Source organism: Lathyrus oleraceus, chromosome 7 (assembly GCF_024323335.1).
Source record: "Lathyrus oleraceus cultivar Zhongwan6 chromosome 7, CAAS_Psat_ZW6_1.0, whole genome shotgun sequence".
Lineage (NCBI taxonomy): Eukaryota > Viridiplantae > Streptophyta > Magnoliopsida > Fabales > Fabaceae > Lathyrus > Lathyrus oleraceus.
Window position 1 is genome coordinate 270,853,565 of NC_066585.1, and position 19,757 is coordinate 270,873,321.

Below are 19,757 nucleotides of genomic sequence, written 5' to 3' on the forward strand. Positions count from 1 at the left end.
TTATGTCTAAAGGAAAGTTTCTAAATCCAAATCCATAACCAAATTGTTAGGCACATGTCTTACTTTTTATACATATAGTCTCTGAGTCATACTACAGCATTGATTGTTTCGTTATCCTTCAAAATATCAATGTAATCTTCTATATATATACACATGTAACATCTCAAAATTCCTTCATTGTCAATTTTTTGCACTATATCCATCAACTAGTCCATTTTCTTCACAAAATTGCTATCAACTTTTCATAGAAAATAATGGCATTTCGGTTGCCATTGATAAAGCAAGCTAAGAAGCATATCCTCTGCCGCAGACATTCAAAAGGCAAAGCAGTGTTGTCAGCTAATAGTAATATACCAAAAGGGTATTTAGCAGTATATGTTGGAGAAGAGAAAAAGAAGAGATTTGTGGTTCCAATATCATACTTGCATCAACCTGCTTTTCAACAATTTCTTTGTAAAGCTGAAGATGAATTTGGATTTAATCATCCGATGGGCGGTCTCACCATTCCTTGCAGAGAAGAGATCTTTGTGAAGGTAACTTCTCAATTGGAAAGTTAATCGCAACAGTTTTCTCCAGTGATCTTCTAGAAACATGCAAATGAAAATCAACTCTGCAATTTCCTATCAAGACATTATTTCATCAAATATAGGGCCAAAGATGAGTAGAAGCCATTCTGCTTTGTAGCATGTAGAAATTAACAAATGTCTATCTAGAATTACTCAGACATATGTTGTACAATAACAAATGTTTAAAATTAGAACACATATTTACTCATATTTCTGTTAAGATATTTTGATAATTTTGTAAACATGTTTTAGACATGCTTTCTTCATTATGATAATGTTGATATTGTGAAAGATGAAGAAAAACAATTATGAGTAACCTACATTCAGTTGCTTGCTTCCTAAACAATATTTGTCATAACTGTTTTTTTGTTACTAGTTAGTTTTCATCTTTGTAACAATTAGCTGGCATTTGACTCACACCATGTGTAGACAAGTAGAACCATTCTTTTGTAATAGTTAGATTTGTGAGTAATAAAGATCTTCTGACTTTAGGCTCAAACCGTGCCCAAGTCTTTTTGCTTCATCTTCTTCTTTTCTATGCTTGTTTTTCAACAATGGTGAATCACCATTAATTTTTACATGATATCAGGAGAAATTCTGGTATCCACCATTGTCTTCCGCATAATTTCTTGGCTCATAATTCTCCTTTTTTTCATTCAAAATTTCATTTTTTAGTTGAAGCTTCTTGAACCTCCAACAAGATTCATTCATTCATCATGTCTGCAGAAAGCTCTGCAAGTAGCGTCCATGGCGCTCAACCTCAGGTTATTCTTTAAACCAAAGGTTACCAAACTGATATTCTCATCCCCTACTTCATGCATCCAAATGAGAACCCTGGTAATGTTCTTGCTACTCCTCTCTTATCTGGTCCCAATTATCACTCTTGGTCACGAGCTGTGACTGTTGCTCTCAGATCCAAGCACAAATTGCACTTTATCAATGGTGTTTTACCTCGTCCTTCTGATGATGACAGAGATTCTATTGTTTGGGATCATTGCAACACCATGATTATCTCATTGATTAGTATATTTGTGGAGCCCGAAATTTCACAAAGCATCTTATGGATGGACACTACTGTAAAAATTTGAAAGGAACTCAAAGACCGGTTTTATCAAGGTGATGTTTTTTTGTATCTCTGATCTTCAAGAAGAGATTTACACTTTAAAACATAGGGATTGTACTGTGTCTACATATTATACCAAAATGAATAAGTTACGGCAAGAATTAGATAATTTCGTCAGATTCCTAATAATAGTTGTAAAGATGACTGCAAAGCACTTGAGAAAATGCGTGCGAATAGGGATAATGATCAAGTTATTCAATTTCTTAAAGGTTTGAAAGACCAATATGTTGCAATAAGATCACATATCATGTTAATGGAACCTTTACCCAATATTGGGAAGGTTTACTCATTACTTGTTCAATAAGAAAGACAAATGTCCTCACTCTTGATGTATTCAAGATACTTATTGCCTCTAACAATCAATTCTCAGGTAGAGGATATTCCTCTCAGCATGGTAGAGGTGGAAGATCCGCCGGAGGCAGAGGTAGAGGTAACAAGGTTTGTACTCATTGTGGAATGATCAACCATGCAGTTGTCAATGCTTCAAAAAGCATGGATACCCCCACATATGCAGCAAGGGGGCATTGTAAATAATTGTCACGTTGATGGTGATGAAAAGGATGCAAAATCTATAGCTTATGAAGAGGAAAATAGTGAATCATGTTAGATGATAGGCTTAGATCTAGAGGGGGTGAATAGATCACAAGTTAAAACTTGAATCCAAATTGGTTTTGAAAAACTTATGGCGCGCAAGCAAGTTTCAAATATCCCGAATCAAAAATCGTCTAAATGAAACTACTATCGAAAAGCTCGAATATGAGTAGAGGTGACAATGAAATGATAATGATTCACAAGTCAATCAATAACAACTAATCACAACTAGTTGAATGCAAAGTAATAGGCAAAGTATATCTCCAATAAAAATACACAAAAAAATCAAGTGAAGCAATTTGTCGAACATTTAGTGTGCGATCAATAATGTTTGGAATTCTATGTGATATTGTTGTTCTAAAAATCTAATCACAATCAAATGGTTTGCGATCTTACACAACAACACCAATTTCAAAATGCGTTCAAAATTATGATTCAAACAAAATTGATCAAACGATCAATGCAGACGATAATTTGCAAAACGAAAAATAAAAAAGAGATTGAGATAGAGAGGGGGACTACACAAGAATTTATTTAGGCAGTTTCCCAATCGACCTTACTATGGGTACGCCTTCCCTCAATTCAAATTCGAATTGAGATAGTGTAATATATCTTATTTTGCAAATGTATGTATACAAGAGAGATGTAGCAATCTAACCCTACAAACCATAGGCTTGATGTTGACTCTACCACCTTCTCTTCCCTTGATCAAAGATTGATCAAGTAACCAACAATGCCGCTTCAATTCATCGTCACACGCTACTTCTTTGAATGAAACCCCTTATTTTTCAAAGATTTCACTCGGTCGGATTAATCCCAATCGCACACTTGTTGAAACCCAAGGTTTACCAATGTGATCCACTGTCTCATGCTACTCATTTACCAAGAACCTTTTATTCTTCAAAGACTTCCCTTTATCATATCTGGATTGCGTAATCTTGTTTAAAACCTTCAAACCCTAAGAGATCTTGAAGGAAAACTCCAACTCGGTTTTCTGATTTGAATCCCTCAAAGTTCTCAATCCAATATACGGTAAAATAAACCTAATTGGACGTTATCAATCCTAATCTATATGGCACTCAATCAAAAAATGATTATGTGTAGTTTGATTGTGTGTATGCATATAAAGAGTTGAAGATGATGAGAATGCTTTGAAATCTTGGATTCATATAGCTTTTACTCACTCTAGAAACCTTACTAGAGAATCATGCATGTATGAAGTATTTATATGCATGCATGTTTGGAGGAAAAAAGGAAACCAAAAGATTTGAAAAACTTCTGAAATTTTGGAAATTTTCGCATAGGTCGACCTATGAAAGTCATATGTCGACTTGTTCAACACATAGGTCGACCTATATAAGGTCATGTGTCGATCTGTGAAGGTCATGTGTTGCCTATGTGTCGACCTGAAGAGGCGGCACATGGAACAGAACCTACAGACTTTAATACTACATCATGTGTGTCGACCTATCGTAGAAAAAGTAATTTCTATAGGTCGACCTGTAGGCGTATGTGCCGACCTATAATGCAAGTTTTTCAAAAAAAAATGTTTTTCATGCATTTTTTATGCATGAGACCTTTTCCAACTTGTTTCCAAAGGCTTTTATGCTTCCTAATGCTAAAATGTAAATATAAAATCAGAGGATACCATCCAATATACATTAAAGTTATTTTCCTTTGCACTATTTCACTTAAGTATAGAAAATACTAACTTAACTTAGTAAGAAATTAAAGAAATGGCTATCATTTGTGATTTGTTTTTTGTTTTGACAAGCAAGAGTTTTCATCATAGGCACAAAATTTACTTATTAACAAATCAAACGACTGAAGTCTCATAGTTACTAAATTTGGGTGTTTAGTCTGATCTTTGGACATTATTTGCAATCAAATATAAAAACTTGAGTCATTTTATGTGTTAAAACTAAGTACTTGACTCAGAGAGTGGATTCACATGATCTACTACGGCCTCTGACGATAGTCTTTGAGATTCTCCTCGGAGATAACACCATGTGCTCTTTTATATGTCCACTTCTTTCTTGTTAGAATTAATTTATTTTTAGTAATTTATAGACAAAGTTTATTAAATGGTATTTTAATATTTCTACTTAAGTTGCACTTATATTTAAGCAAGTGAGTGGTGTGAGCATTTTTTATTCCTTTTGTAGTATGTGTCGCAGTGTGTGTGTGTGCGCGCAACCATTTTGTAATCATTTTAAGAGTAGCAGAAATTTCTTATTATTCTCTCTTCTCTTTATTGTTTTTTTGTTCATCTTTATCACCTTGTGCATCAACAATTGATATATAGACCTCCGATTCATATGCATGGAGAAACACCACGGGAAACACAAATGAAACGGTGAGACGTTGTGTGATTGATTTTTGTTCGGAGAATTCGTGTTGAAATTCTGTTCAAAATCGTAACAGAATCACATATCTTGATTTTGCGGGAATGAGAAATATTGTGTGTAGGTGAGATCTTAGTGTATTGCACAAGGTTGAAGATGAACGAAAACAATAATCTGAGTGTCAAACTTCTAGTGTTCGATGTCAAGAACTGGAATCGTTGGATGATTCAGATGCGTGTGTTGTTTGGAGCTCAAGATGATCTTGATCTCATCAACGAAGGTTACATTCAGGTTGTATTTTTAGAAAATGCAACAGATGAGCAAAGAAATGCTTAGTATAATATGAGAAAGAAGGATCAGAAGGATCTGTTCTACATCCATTGGTGTGTGGATGTGAACATGTTTGAGAAAATCTTTGATTCAACGACGGCGAAAGTTGCATGGTGAAGCTAGTGGAAATATACTTGAACGTATCGCACGCTCGAACATACAACAGAGTCGCCATCGAACTTTATTTATTCCCGGAGGAAAGGAAAAACATCGATAAAACCCGTGGGAAAGAGATATGCTAGGTAAGGAAGTTGGTTATGCAAGGGGAAGGTATTAGCACCAAAAACATACATGGTACTCCATGGGAACCGTTTTGATTGTTCTCGCTCGAATAGGTGTGATATCTAAAGATTACTCTCAAATAATAAGGGGAAAGGAAAGAAATAGATAAAGTGTTCGGTGAGGATTGGGTCCCTCATGCCTACGTATCTTCATATTGCAATGAGAAATTCAGAGTTTTGTAGTTCAAGGAACTAGTGGTGGGAGATGAAAAGAATTGTGATCAAGGTATGGTCTAAATAAAAGGAATTGTGTTTTGAACTCCAACAAGGGGTGGAAACGTGAACCCAAGAGTAAGGTGGCTATTACCAGTACCTGGGCTAGCAGGGCTACCGCTATAAGGTGATACCGAAAAGACTAAGAAATAGGTGTTTAAAGGTATAACCCAAACATTTCTTGATTCACAAGGGGATGCAAGATGGAGCGCAAAGAGGTAGTGTATTTGGCTCAAAGATAACTGGTATATCACGTGGAGTGAATGAAGGTAGAATATGAGTGCATTATGGAGATGAATTGTGTGAAGTGACCAAGGTCACAAAATTGAATGTTCGGTGATAAGTGACTGAAGAAGTATTGTTTGAAACCGAAAGGTGAAAGTGTATTGGAATCCATAGGAGAAATGAGATTTGTACCATAGAGGGAATTAAATGTCTGGGTACGAGCCAAACAACTATAGGTAGAAATGAGGACTTTTCGTTAAGCGTCCTAAAAGGATGTACATGGAACTCCAAAGAAAGTGTATTTCTGAACTCAAAGAAGTAGCATGTCACTGAGTGAATGATTTATGATCGAAGGTAGATGATGGATCATGAAAGATATGAATGGTGCCCTAAGTCGGAAGAAGGAATAATTAGAAGTATGTTCGTCAAGGATTCGCATCCTCGTGTCTACGTATTCTCATTGTGCAATGAGAAAGTCAGAGCAATCGTAGTTCGTGGAACCACGAGAATAAGGAGAGAGATATACAGTGATGAAAAGTATAACTTGTACCAACATAATGGTATCAAGGGAATCCACAAATAGATGGCAATTGGAATCTAAGAGTAAACATGCATCTTAGCCAAAAGGTATGAAATAAATGTCTGGGTACGGTCCAAACAACTCTTGATACACAAGACGGACTGCCGCTATATCGTCCTAAAAGGGTATGAGCGGGGCCTAAGATAAAGTGTAGTTGTGTACAAGGAACAATATATCACTGGATGGGGAACAAATAGTTCAAGATCAAAGAAGAATAGTATCTTGGCTCCAGGAAGATATAGGCTCTAAATCGAAGAGCAAGGTGGCATCTTAGACAAAAGAGAATGAATTAAATGTTTGGGTACGAGCCAAACAACTCTCGATTGATGAGGTGGATTGTTGCTAAATCGTCCTAAAAGGATGTACAAGGAGTCCAAGGAGAAGTATATTTGATCTTGAAAAGATGGTATTGATTAATGAACAAAGAATGATTGATTGAATAAATAGGATAGCTCGCAAAGAATCTAAATTCTCCTGCCTACGTATCCTTATAGTGCAATAAGGAAATCCTAACTGTCGTAGTTCATCCAACTAGGGCTGGAAGCAAGATGATTAATATATTAAGACAAATACCTATTTTTCTAAAAGGCTTCGTTAAAAATAAAAATTTGATATAGTTTTAAAATTCATTATATTATAAATAAATAAAACATTTTCAATTAAGAATAATACAAAAACTAGTTTGTATAACATAGGATAACATAGGTAGAAAATGGTTGGGTTAACCAAACCAGTTTTTAAATAATACTCCATTGGTGAACCGTGCAAACTGGATTTCTGTGAAGCGAACCCTAATCAATCATACATTCTCCTTTCTGTTCTTCAAATCTACACAAACCCAAGCCAGGTAATTGAATGAATCGAAAGTTTTGTTGTGTGATTGCTCAATTACTATAATCCTTTCATTTTGATTTGTTGAACAAAGAAATCCTCCTAGTAATTTGGATGGAAATCATCTTAGTATTTCTTGATTATATTTCTGAATGCAGATAAACTTGCATTGCACCCTTTGAGATTATACAACTGCCAAAAATGATTCTGGATAAGAAGCACATTGAGGAAACTTATTATGAGGTTCTCAATATCAAGGAGAATGCAAATTTCGGAGAGATTCGTGATAAACTCTTGAACACATCAAGCAGTAATCGAACAAGTGCAGAGAGATTTCTCAAAGTACACAAGGCATGGGAAACTCTAAGCTATTCAAAGTCTCGTTTATTTTACGACAAAGCGCTGCAGAGTTCAAGGCGGGAGGATTTATTGTCTTCCGAGGTTACAGAAGATTTAAGCTTACGTGATATGACAGCTGAAGACGCTGGCAAAACATTGGAACTGACAATGTTTTATCAATGTCGATGTGGTGATTACTTCTCTGTGGATTCGTTGGAATTGCAGAAAATGGGATATACATTGTTGAGAGATGGAAGCAGCTTATCTATACGCAATGTTGATACATTGCCAGGATCAGTGGTTCTTCCTTGTGGAACGTGTTTGATGAAAGCTCGTCTGGTTCTCAGTAAGGATGATAGTTGAAATTAGTAACATTTTTGGCATGATTGGTGACGATTACAATTACGAACTGTAAGTACTAGGATATTGTTCATCAATGCATTATTATACATACAATCTATATGCAATCTGATGATTATTCTATACACGAAACTTCTTTGTATTTAATGTTATGAATCATAAAATCGTTTTCTTTAGTTCCAATAGTCTCGACCATCTTTTATCAAACGAAGGCTCACTTTCCCCAGCTGAATCTGAAAAACAAAACAATGGTCGATAAGTTATTCTTGAAATTTTCATTTTCAACTTGTTGTAATGCATCCATGAATTACAATGACTGTGTTAGTTGCCATGAAATTTTCTGTTTAAAGAAATTCTTACATAGTATAGTACCCTCAGATTTCGCGCACAACTCCGAGCAAGTATCCTGCAAAAGAATTTTTTAAAAATTATGGAGACTCCCAAAATCAAAATTTTGTAACAACTCATGAATTGAAATTCTGCTAAATATACTTGTACTGATGAGTTTAGCCTGATGGCATCTCGTACAAGAGAATCAAGATCAACTTCATATCCGGGTCTAGTATATATCACCTGTATTATATGAGGAGTTGTTTTAGATTATTGAACAAGTTAATAGAAAAATATTTCTCAGTTTTTTTCTAGATATGTGCAGAAAAAATGAAAGAAACTAATTGATCTAGAGAGAAGTACTTACATATGGGTCGCCTCCAATTTCAGATAGCGGTGTCTTACGTTTGTCTCTACTTGCAGCCCTGAGAACCCATACGTTAAAATTTGCATCGAGCTGGAACCATTGATCAAGACGGGAAAGTCAGAACCAAGAAATGTATTGTCAAGGTATGTGACAAATCTGTTAGTTCATAATGAAAGGAAATACCTGTCTGCAATATGGGGAAGAACAGTTGCTGCATCTTGAAGTGAAGGATGTGGTGATTGTTGCATCTACTGATAAGCCAAAGCTAGCATGCTGGCATTACCATTTACAAGTGTTGGCAAGTGACTAAACAAATAAACTTGAAATTTATCGGACCTACTTATATATTTTCGAAATTTGAAAAAGTCAGATACATAGATAGATAGATATGTTGATGATTTCATTTCACTGATAAAATTGATCTGAAATCATCAACATAATCTAGTCATGTATTCTGGTGGCTTTAGATGGGTTTGAACCTTCATTCATAAGAAAATGAAAGTAAAAGTTTCAATCCTTAACCGTTTGTGCCACTTCCTTTGGTTACAACTTACAATCACAATTTAAATCTAGAATTTCTACTCATAAGTCAAGATACAATATTTGGATTAAACCACCTTTTGGATGAAGAGGTTGATGAATACTTGTGCATTCTTACGTGGATCGTCTTCGCCTTTAATCAAATCCTGTAAATGTAGGTCACGCAAAGATACAAGATAATCACTCGTCCATTCCTCGTTATACTTTCCGTCAGACGGCGATATTGTGATCAGACGGCGGGCAGACTTACTCGGGTTCTTCCCAATCTTGATTCGATCACATAGAATGAACAACATTAAAAGTTGAATGCATGTAGCTTAAACAAATGAAATCTTAAGACACTATATATCAGAGGTTATAAGGAAGGAGAGGGAAGAGTGTATATAGAGTTTTACCAATGGAGATTGAAAGTTTCCTTTTCTTTTGGTAGAAGCAGTGATAGTTACTCTAACATTAGAGTTATTGTAAGTGTGAAACTGAGAGTGAAATCTGAAGGTTTTTCCCTTGGAAGCAGTGTGGCATGGATTGAATATTGGGCTGAAGCTTCTTTGGGATACCAAATTTCCAGATTTTGCCATATCTCAGTCACAATGAACTGAAGATAACAATTGTCAAATGTGTTTGTGATGAGTTGAGAATTGGAATATTTAGCCTTATCTTATCTTGTGACTCTCATTCAAGCTTAGGATGCAAATGTAGTTGTCTAATAGACCACACATTTCTAACAACCTTTATTCACTCAAACTCAAGATGTTTTTCCATTTCTTTAACTGCATTGTGTTATAGTTTTGAAAATCATTCAAATCCATAATTAATTTAATTTGACTTAGGATTATATTTTTATGTTGAAGTTTAATTTAACTGCATTTGCTTTGATTTATTTTATCAAGTTTGTGCTTAAAAGCTTAATAAATGAATTAAATTATATATATATATATATATATATATATATATATATATATATATATATATATATATATATATATATATATATATATATATATATATATATATATATATATATATATATATAATATTATTTTTATATGAAAACGATAAAAATAATTACTAATCTTTAAATTAAAATAAATGATTGAGATTAAAATATCACATTTGAATAAACCGTCTTCCTTTACTTTATTATTTCTCCTAAATCCATTGCCTTTACCTTTACATTTTCTTCAATACACTATGTTCTACTGCAAACTCTTTATCACTAAATCCACGGTCTTCTTGAAAGAACACTTGTGTCTTCTACTACTTTATTATTTTTTATAAATTCATTGACCTTTATATTTGCTTCGAGCCACCATCATTTAAAATAAGATATGGATTTGGAATAGTAAGAATGATCAAAGATTCTAGTGGTATTTAACCCAAAAAAAATGAACCTGTAAAGCTACAAATCAATTTGCCATCCCCATATTTAAATCTAGTACCCAAATATTTTATGAATATTATAATATCTTTTACTTTTCTTTTTTGAAATATATCTATCACACGCGCGAATTTAAATTCTCTGGAACGATATTAAAAATTTCATTTAGCCTATCGAAAATTTTAAAATTAATATGTTTTTTTTATCATAAATAACTAAATTTATGTGAATTTGTATCGTAAATTCAAAGTTTTAGATAATTGTGAAAACATTTTCACCAAAATTTTCACAATGTACCGTACAAATCATATGCAAATCCTTGAAAATTTCAGAATTTCCGATAGTTATAAAAAATTTGTTTTCTCTGGAAATTTTAGAATTTTCGGAAAAATTAAGGAAATTTTCGGTAGTTATTAATTTTTTTTCTTTCTTCTATTTTTTGCAATGAAATACAGGGGTAGGGACGACACTATTGCAGGCAGAGCGACAGATAAACTAGCAGACTAGGCTAGGACTATTGAGGCTGAGTCTTTTCAGATACGGGTTGGACGAGTGGTTCCAACCGGTTCACACCGGAAATGGTTGGCTGAGCAAGGGAAGTTCTACGCACCTGACACCAAGCGGTGAGATCAGTTGAGTAGTCCAGAGATGATGTTGAGGTTGTTCATTCTCAGGTTGTGCATGTCCATGACCCAGCGGTTGAGATAGATGTAACACATATTGTTGTTAAGGTTGTTCATTCTCAGGTTGTGCATGTCCATGACCCAGCGGTTGAGATAGATGTAACACATATTGTTGTTAAGGTTGTTGATGAGGTGGCATATGAGGTGGTCTAGCAAGATGCCCTGGTTGCATATGAGATTGTCTAGTTAGATGTCGTTGTTGTTGATCCAGTCCGATGAACTATTGCTGATACAGAGGTTACGGCTCCTTCGATCGAGTCGTATGTGCACACTGATGGAGTGTTCCTGAGAGGATCCATTGACCGATCGGTGTTGATCGAGTATGTTAACCATGTGGTATACCGACTAGGCAGGGAGAGGTGTATATATTTTATGTTTAACTTTAATTTATTTATTATTGTAGCTAATTGCTAATTTTTTAAAATTTATTTATAACAGGATTGTCTCCCACTGAAGGTGACATCACACAGATCGAAGTTGAAGAACTTCTCGAAGATTTTGATGCCTGAGCAGGTCAGGCGTATTGTACATGATTTTGAGCTCCTTTCCAACTGTTCACTTACCATGCTCGGCGCTCCACTTCCTATTGCTTTTGGTGAGCGATAGTACAAAGAGACATTTTCATTTCATCTTTCGTTTGGGAAAATGACTATCACTTTGCATGATGTCTCCTCATTGTTCCATTTTTCCATCTCCGACAGATTCTTCACGACTCTTGTTATTAGCATGTCGCTTGCATGTTTGACTGATGTACGAGATTTGGGAGTTTCTTAGGAGGTCGTGTTGAGGGAGTTTGACTTTAACAGGGGTGTTCACCTTTGTATGTCTTAGCTTCAGATATGTATGAGGAGCTTGTTGCGGTACAGAGGTATGAGGTTGCCGCTACGGTGTCCATCAAACATCCATTTGCATGTACTCTCTTTGCAGACAAGTCTGTTGTTTATATCAATTCCGGTATGTATGGTTGTTCAGTAGCCTTGACGTTACCGGTTGGGCTTGGGGTTGCATTGTGTTGACCATCCTATATACAGTACTTTTAGTGGCGACAACATTTGAGACCAGACAACTTGCTGGTTATTTGAGTATATTACAAATATACTTGAAATTATTATTTGTTGTTGAGTTCTTATTTAATTGTTATGAATAACATTTTTTAATTATTATTTATTGTGTCTGTGTTCTGATATCAGTGTTGGATGTACGAGCATTTCCCCACCATTTGTGAGAGGAGGAGGCAGCATTCCCCACTTAGGACCCCACGGGCGAGGAGATGGAAAAGGACAGACAGTCACATTCAGGTGGTGGTGTAGAGTACATGAGGAGGCTAGATGCGTTGACTGTAAATGATGTCATTTGAACACCATACACTGATCATAGAGTCCGCCGTGAGTTTGATGATAGTTCTTTATATTATGTTATATGCGATGGAAGACCATGGTCGCTATAGACTTGCTTGAGAGGTGTCTGCGAAAGTATGGTTATGTTCAAAGCATCCCACGACCAGTTCTGAATATTTCATCTTCAAGCATTGACAAGTGGTTTCAGAGTAACATCATCATCTCTGGTCGTACCATTAGAGATCGTGCAGTTACGGTTCAACACACATGTAGTGTGAGGATGGTTACTTGGAGTGATACCTCATTATATCACACTCTCACATCATCCCACTTGTTGAGCATACAAATGATGTTGGGTCTTCCGATGCTGAGGTACTTATCGATGACGTGTCATCATCGTCTCCCTCAGTTGATGTCGATGACCAGCAACACCTCTAGATTATTGTAATTATTATGGATAACCTTATGGATTTGGTTAATCCAGATGGCGAAATTTTTACTGGATTATCTCAGGCTGCACACTTAGCCCGTCGGGGACCTATTTTAGACATTATTGTTATATTTATGTATTATTTGTATATTATTTTTATATTACATGTAACATTACTCATACATCTTCATCGGGACATTTTATTAGATAATATTTTTTATCTTCCATTTATTAGATTTAATTATTAGATTTAATTCATATTTAAGTTTGTTAGATATTAGATTTAAATATTAGATTTGATTCATATTTAAGTTTGTTAGATATTAGATTTAAATATTAGATTTGATTCATATTTAAGTTTGTTAGAGGCTTATAAATAGGGTGTCAATCATTGTAACTTTTAATCATGTTTTGTAGCCGTCATTCTTAATAGAATATTCATCTTTTATTCTACCTTTGCACCAACAATTGGTATCTAGAGCTCCGGTTCGGATTCATTGGGAAACACGGGAAACACGAGTGAACGTGAGGTCTTGTGTGTTTGGTTTTGATTCTTAGATTCGTGTTGAATCTTGAACAAAATCTGATCAGAATTTTAATTCTGTGGGTTGGGAAACACTGTGTGAGAAATCTGAGTGTACTGTGCAAGGTAGAAAGATGAACGGAAACGGCAACATGAACACCAAACTTCCAGTATTTGACGGTAAAAACTGGAATCGTTGGATGATCCAAATGCGTGTACTGTTCGGTGCTCAAGATGTTCTAGATCTTGTCACTGATGGTTATGTTCCGGTAGCAGCAGATGCGACGGATGAACAGAAAAACGCGCAGAAGGAAGTAAGGAAGAAGGATCAGAAAGCATTGTTCTTCATTCATCAATGTGTTGATGTAAATGTGTTTGAGAAGATTGCAGATTCAACGACAGCAAAGGCTGCGTGGGACACACTGGTTAGATGTTATGGTGGTGACGCATCAGTGAAGAAGGTGAAGCTTCAGTCCTTGAGAAAGCAATATGAGAATCTCAACATGAAGAATAATGAGAAAGTTTCTGAATACATCTCCAGAGTGATTCTGATCACTAATGAGATGAAAGCGTGTGGAGAAACTCTTTCTGAAGAAACAATCATGGAGAAGGTATTGAGATCCCTTACCTGTCAATTTGATTACATTGTGGTAGCAATAGAACATTCCAAAGATCTGAGCACCATGAGAATTGAAGAGCTGCAGAGCAGTCTAGAAGCGCAAGAGTTGCGTTTGACTGAGAGAACTTCTGAAAGGGAAGTAGAGCAGCAGGCTCTGAAAGCAACTTCTGATAGGAGGTATCAGAAGCAGTCAGAAGCCAGGAGAAGATCTGATGGTGGTCAGAAGTCAGAAAGCTCAACCTCTGATAGACAAAAGAATGCTCAGAAGGGAAAAGAGAAGTATGACAAGAAGAAAATCCAATGTTACTGCTGTAAGAAGTTTGGTCATTTTGCTAGAGACTGTTGGTCAAACAAGGAGAGAAAATCAGAAGAAGCAAATATAGCCAGAAGTTCTGATGACGAATCTGTGCTATTGATGGCCTCTGAATCTGACAATATGGATCTGATAGACTGGTGGTATATGGACACTGGCTGTTCAAATCATCTTACTGGAAACAAGAAATGGCTGGTTGACTTTGACTCTGAAAAGAGGACAAAGATCAGATGTGCTGATGACAAATATCTTAATGCAGAAGGTATGGGAAATGTCAGAATGACTCTGAACAATGGGAAAACAGCATTGATTCAGAACGTGTGGTATGTACCTGGCATCAGAAGCAATCTGATGAGTGTGGGACAATTAATTGAGAAAGGTTTTTCAGTTACCATGAAAGACAATCTTCTGAAGTTGTATGACTGCAATCAGAAGTTGATTATGGAGTCAGAACAGGGAAGGAATAGAACATTCAAGGTGAATGTCAGAACTGCAGACTCAGAATGTCTTAGTGCAACAAGTGCTGAGAAGGAGAGTGAGCTGTGGCACAGAAGATTTGGTCATTTGAATTTCAGAAGCTTAAAACATCTGAATTCAAAGAAGTTGGTACATGGAATTCCTGCAATTAAGAAGCCTGAAAAATCATGCAAAGTTTGCATGGAAGGAAAACAACCACGATTGCCATTTGCGTCAGAAACTGCTCCAAGAGCAAAACATGCCTTGGGAGTTGTACATTCTGATGTGTGTGGTCCATTTCCAGTAGCATCGATTGGAGGGAATAAATACTTTGTGTTATTTGTTGATGAATTCACAAGAATGACATGGGTATCCCTTATTAAGTTTAAACACGAGGTGTTTGATGAATTCAAGAAGTTCAGAATGAAGGCTGAGAATCAGAGTGGTCAGAAGTTGAAGATTCTTAGAACTGACGGTGGAGGTGAGTATAACTCCAAAGAGTTCCAGAAGTTCTGTGAGGAGAATGGAATTGAGCATGAGGTTACTGCTCCTTATACCCCTCAACACAATGGTCTTGCTGAAAGAAGAAACCGCACTTTGCTTGATATGGTGAGAAGCATGCTAAAGGAGAAGAAGCTTCCTCAGAAGCTCTGGGGAGAAGCTGTTGCCACTGCAACGTATGTACTCAACCGATGTCCTACGAAGAAGTTGAAGGAAATAGTTCCAATACAGAAGTGGACTGGAGATAAGCAAAGTGTTAGTCATCTGAAGGTGTTTGGTTCTGTTTGCTATAAACATGTTCCAGAAGCCAGAAGACAGAAGCTGGATGATAGAAGCAAAGTGATGATTCTGATAGGGTACCACAGTACAGGTGCATACAAGCTCTATTGTCCAGAAACCAATAAAATTGAATTCAGTAGAGATGTGATTGTGAAGGAATCAGAAGTTTGGAATTGGGATAAGTCTCAATCTGATTCTGATGTTAGAACCTCTGAAGAAAGGTCAGAGTTCAGAATTTCTGAGGTTGGAGTAAACTCTGACGTTGATTCTGACTCTGATAGTGATCCAGAATCTGATGTTCCAGACTCTGATGTTCCAGACTCTGATGTTTCAGACTCTGATGATCCAGACTCTGATGACCCAGACTCTGATGGTAATCCAGACTCTGGTGGCAATTCAGACTCTGGGAATATGCCAGACCCTGAAGATGGTCAAAGCTCTGGAGGAAGTCAACCATCTGAAGCTAGAAACTCTGAAGCTCAAGACTCTGAACAAGTTCAGAGACCACAAAGAATCAGAAACATCCCCAGAAGATATGCAGAATTTGATATGCTGCAAGACACTGAAGTAGACTCTGAAGGAGAAGTTATTCAGTGTGCCATGTTAGTAGACTCTGAACCCATAAGTACAGAAGAGGCTCTTAAGCAGAAGCTCTGGCTGAAGGCCATGAAAGAAGAACTTGATGCTATAGAGAGGAACAAGACTTGGAAGCTGACAGAACTTCCAAAAGACAAGAAAGTCATCAGCGTCAGATGGGTTTTCAAGCAGAAGTTAAAGCCAGATGGTTCAATTGGCAAACATAAAGCAAGGTTGGTAGCCAGAGGATTTCTACAGAAACCTGGGCTAGATTACTCTGAAGTGTTTGCACCTGTAGCAAGACATGAAACAATCAGAATGGTGATTGCAATAGCTGCTAATAGGAATTGGCCTCTGATGCATTTAGATGTAAAATCTGCATTTCTGAACGGTCCATTAGAAGAAGAAGTTTACGTGTCACAACCTCCTGGATTTGTGAAAAAGAATCAGGAAGGGATGGTGTACAGATTATACAAAGCTCTATATGGATTGAAACAAGCGCCCAGAGCTTGGAATAAGAAGATTGATTCATTTTTCAAGAAGCAAGGCTTTCAGAAATGTGAGATGGAGTACGGTGTCTATGTTCAGCATACTTCTGAAGGAAATATGACTCTGGTATGTTTATATGTTGATGATATACTGCTGACTGGAAGTTCTGAACAGGAGATAGCCAAGTTCAAGAAAGTTCTGATGAATGAATTCGAAATGACTGATCTAGGCAAAATGACATACTTTCTAGGGATGGAATTCAGATACTCTGAGAAAGGTATTATTTTGCATCAGCTCAAGTATGAATTAGAACTTCTGAAGAGATTTGAACTGGAGAATTGTAAGATTGCTGTCACACCTTCTGATACAAATCAGAAACTGGATTCTGACTCTGATGGAAAGGATGTGGACGCTACAACCTTCAAACAGTTGGTTGGTTCTCTGAGGTATTTGTGCAATACCAGACCTGATATTTGCTATTCAGTTGGGATGGTTAGTAGGTTCATGAGTAAACCTAAGTGGTCCCATTACCAAGCTGCAGTCAGGATTCTGAGGTATATCAAGGGAACTCTGAAGTATGGAGTATTATTTCCTTCTGGAAGAAAGGATGAGTCAGAACTTCAGAGTTATTCAGATTCTGATTGGTGTGGAGACAGAGTTGACAGAAGAAGTACGTCTGGGTACTTATTCAAATTTCTGGGAGGTCCCATTTCTTGGTGTTCCAAGAAGCAACCTGTTGTGGCATTGTCAACTTGTGAAGCTGAATATATTGCAGGTGCTGTTACTGCATGCCAAGCTGTGTGGATTCTGAATCTATTGCAGGATCTGAAGATTAAAGTAAACAAACCTCTGAAGCTGATGATTGACAACAAGTATGCAATCAATCTTGCCAGAAACCCAGTGTTGCATGGGAGAAGCAAGCACATTGAGACCAAGTATCATTTTCTGAGACATCAAGTTCAGAGGGGAGTGTTAGAAGTTGTACACTGCAGCACTCAGAAGCAGTTGGCAGATATTCTGACGAAAGCTATCAAGACTGATCAATTTCTCAGATTAAGGGATGGAATTGGTGTTACAAGTTTTGATGGAATATGAATTAAGGGATGATATTAGATTTAATTATTAGATTTAATTCATATTTAAGTTTGTTAGATATTAGATTTAAATATTAGATTTGATTCATATTTAAGTTTGTTAGATATTAGATTTAAATATTAGATTTGATTCATATTTAAGTTTGTTAGAGGCTTATAAATAGGGTGTCAATCATTGTAACTTTTAATCATGTTTTGTAGCCGTCATTCTTAATAGAATATTCATCTTTTATTCTACCTTTGCACCAACACCATTAATGCAACATGAACATAAATCAACATTTGAAAATTGATTACATAACTTAAACATAACTTAAGAAAAAGATAATAAATAAGAAAACCTAGACACTGTCAGATGATTATGGATGTTTCATCATCTTAATTATGTCATCGACGAACCTTGAAATATTAGCATCTAATCCAATGGACACTTTGTTAACCTACGGCGAAATGATCTCCACATATCTTTCACATCTTCATCGGTCTTCAACTCAATAAGGTTGTATTTCACCCTTCCATCAGTATCAATCCAATCTTCACGAAACTTGATCTTTCTCACCTTTCTATTTTCAGTATCAGACAACAACTCATTCAACTGGATGTCAAGATGGCGAGAGATGTGGTGCCATGTGAAAGCCGAAACTCCACGGAAGGTGAAACTTCGTTGAATTACACTTCTGTCTTAATCAAAAACTGAGGAAGATGAATTTTAAGATGTTTTTATCAAACAATAGGTGAACCTTATTTCTATAACTTTATATTTATTCTGGACCACACAAAATTGTTGGTGCAATCACAATCGTCCAAAATTGTCGACAAAATTCTGACCGTTTAAAATTTCAAACAAATTAAACTACCAAAAAATTTACTTTGGTTGAAATTTTCAGTTTAACATGGTACTTTTAGAATTTTCGATAATATTATAAATTCACAAAAATTTCATAAATTTTGATATACCAAAAATTATAAATACACTACCGAAAATTTTGAATTGCCTATCAAAAATTTTGCACGAAATTTTGTTTCTAATTTTTGTCAGGGGCAATTATCAAATTATCAAATTTCACTTAATAGATATTTAGAGTAAATATAGACCAGATACATCAATTGTTCAATAAATCTAAAAGTAAAAAGTTGCTTATAAAAGAGAATAGAGGAAGTATATTTAGCTTGACTTTTATTTATTAAAATTGTTCACTATATCAACTTCTCATCTCATAACAATTTAAAATGAGGATGAATCATGAAGGAACACTAGACTCAAATAGGAAGAGAATGAGGCGAAATCAAAAGTCATCGGAGCTTAAAAAATAAAAAAAAGATTTGCGAAGAAACATAAATCTTAGTTGTGAGAAGGAACAAAAATTATTTGAAAGACCAAAACAACCTTTATATATTGGAGAAAGATGGATAAATCAACGATGTAGAATAAAAGAAAATGGAAAGATGGAAAAACAACGGCTAGATTTTGTCTTCAAAATATAACAGAATTTGAGTGCCCTTGAACATCTTAGGGGAAAACACCACATCCTAACCTGCGAAACTAGGGCTACATGTTAGGAGATCCTGCAAAACATTTCAATATGCGAAACTAGATTAGGAGATCCTCAAAACATTTCAATAATAAGACTAGCATTTAATACATCGGCTCCTCAAATTTCCTCCACTTCCCAACACAAGGATCCCGACGTATAGATCCCGACCTAACTTCTTAGAGGACTTCCTACATTTCACACTACGACAAATCTTGGGCAACTGCTTTAAGTCCAGCCACATACCCAATTGCAAAGTGAACAGAATTACCACTTTTCATATATAGTCTAAGGTCTGGTCTTAATCATAATTCACTCTATTCCTTTATTTTCACTGCACCACCGCATCAACATTCTATACCAACAATTATGGTTTCAATACAAAACAATTTATTATACAAATTTTTCATTTCTCATAACTATTTAAAATAAGCATAAATTTTGAAAGAAGAAAAAAAATGAACATATTTTGAGACAATAAACAAGCCCTAGCTTTAGATTTCTAAATAGGCATTTTTCAATCAAA

The 19,757-nt window shown here is 35.7% G+C and overlaps 3 protein-coding genes across 4 annotated transcripts; 2 read left to right on the forward strand and 1 right to left on the reverse strand.

The window, feature by feature from the left end:
- The first annotated feature begins 254 nt into the window (after positions 1 to 254).
- LOC127103387 (auxin-induced protein X15) lies at positions 255 to 878 on the forward strand. The gene is made up of 2 exons (XM_051040651.1): positions 255 to 533; positions 819 to 878. The coding sequence occupies exons 1-2, from the start codon at positions 255 to 257 to the stop codon at positions 876 to 878; spliced, it is 339 nt and encodes a 112-aa protein (XP_050896608.1).
- Positions 879 to 6,950: 6,072 nt separating this feature from the next.
- LOC127101239 (uncharacterized) lies at positions 6,951 to 7,931 on the forward strand. Its single transcript, XM_051038600.1, has 2 exons — positions 6,951 to 7,101; positions 7,244 to 7,931. Exon 2 carries the CDS (start codon positions 7,287 to 7,289, stop codon positions 7,785 to 7,787), a length of 501 nt encoding a protein of 166 aa, XP_050894557.1. The 5' UTR covers positions 6,951 to 7,101; positions 7,244 to 7,286; the 3' UTR covers positions 7,788 to 7,931.
- On the reverse strand, positions 7,778 to 9,769 carry LOC127101238 (large ribosomal RNA subunit accumulation protein YCED homolog 2, chloroplastic). Of its 2 annotated transcripts, XM_051038599.1 has the most exons (7): positions 9,417 to 9,769; positions 9,099 to 9,287; positions 8,665 to 8,754; positions 8,482 to 8,571; positions 8,277 to 8,357; positions 8,145 to 8,190; positions 7,778 to 8,017 (listed from the first exon to the last, which is right to left on the reverse strand). In XM_051038599.1, the coding sequence occupies exons 1-7, from the start codon at positions 9,597 to 9,599 to the stop codon at positions 7,941 to 7,943; spliced, it is 756 nt and encodes a 251-aa protein (XP_050894556.1). In that variant the 5' UTR covers positions 9,600 to 9,769; the 3' UTR covers positions 7,778 to 7,940. The 2 variants fall into 2 exon arrangements, with proteins under 2 accessions (XP_050894556.1, XP_050894554.1); XM_051038597.1 differs by having other exon boundaries at positions 8,145 to 8,357.
- Between the last annotated feature and the right edge of the window lie 9,988 nt (positions 9,770 to 19,757).

What these genes read in the sequence shown, in the direction of transcription:
- LOC127101238 (XM_051038597.1), bottom strand. Translation starts at nt 9,599, where the DNA reads ATGGCAAAATCTGGAAATTTGGTATCCCAAAGAAGCTTCAGCCCAATA. An exon ending in GAAACTTTCAATCTCCATTG is followed by an intron (nt 9,288 to 9,416) that starts GTAAAACTCTAT and finishes GATCGAATCAAG; the next exon opens with ATTGGGAAGAACCCGAGTAA. An exon ending in TCAACCTCTTCATCCAAAAG is followed by an intron (nt 8,755 to 9,098) that starts GTGGTTTAATCC and finishes TGGTAATGCCAG; the next exon opens with CATGCTAGCTTTGGCTTATC.
- LOC127101239 (XM_051038600.1), top strand. Translation starts at nt 7,287, where the DNA reads ATGATTCTGGATAAGAAGCACATTGAGGAAACTTATTATGAGGTTCTC.
- LOC127103387 (XM_051040651.1), top strand. Translation starts at nt 255, where the DNA reads ATGGCATTTCGGTTGCCATTGATAAAGCAAGCTAAGAAGCATATCCTC. An exon ending in GAGAAGAGATCTTTGTGAAG is followed by an intron (nt 534 to 818) that starts GTAACTTCTCAA and finishes AACATGTTTTAG; the next exon opens with ACATGCTTTCTTCATTATGA.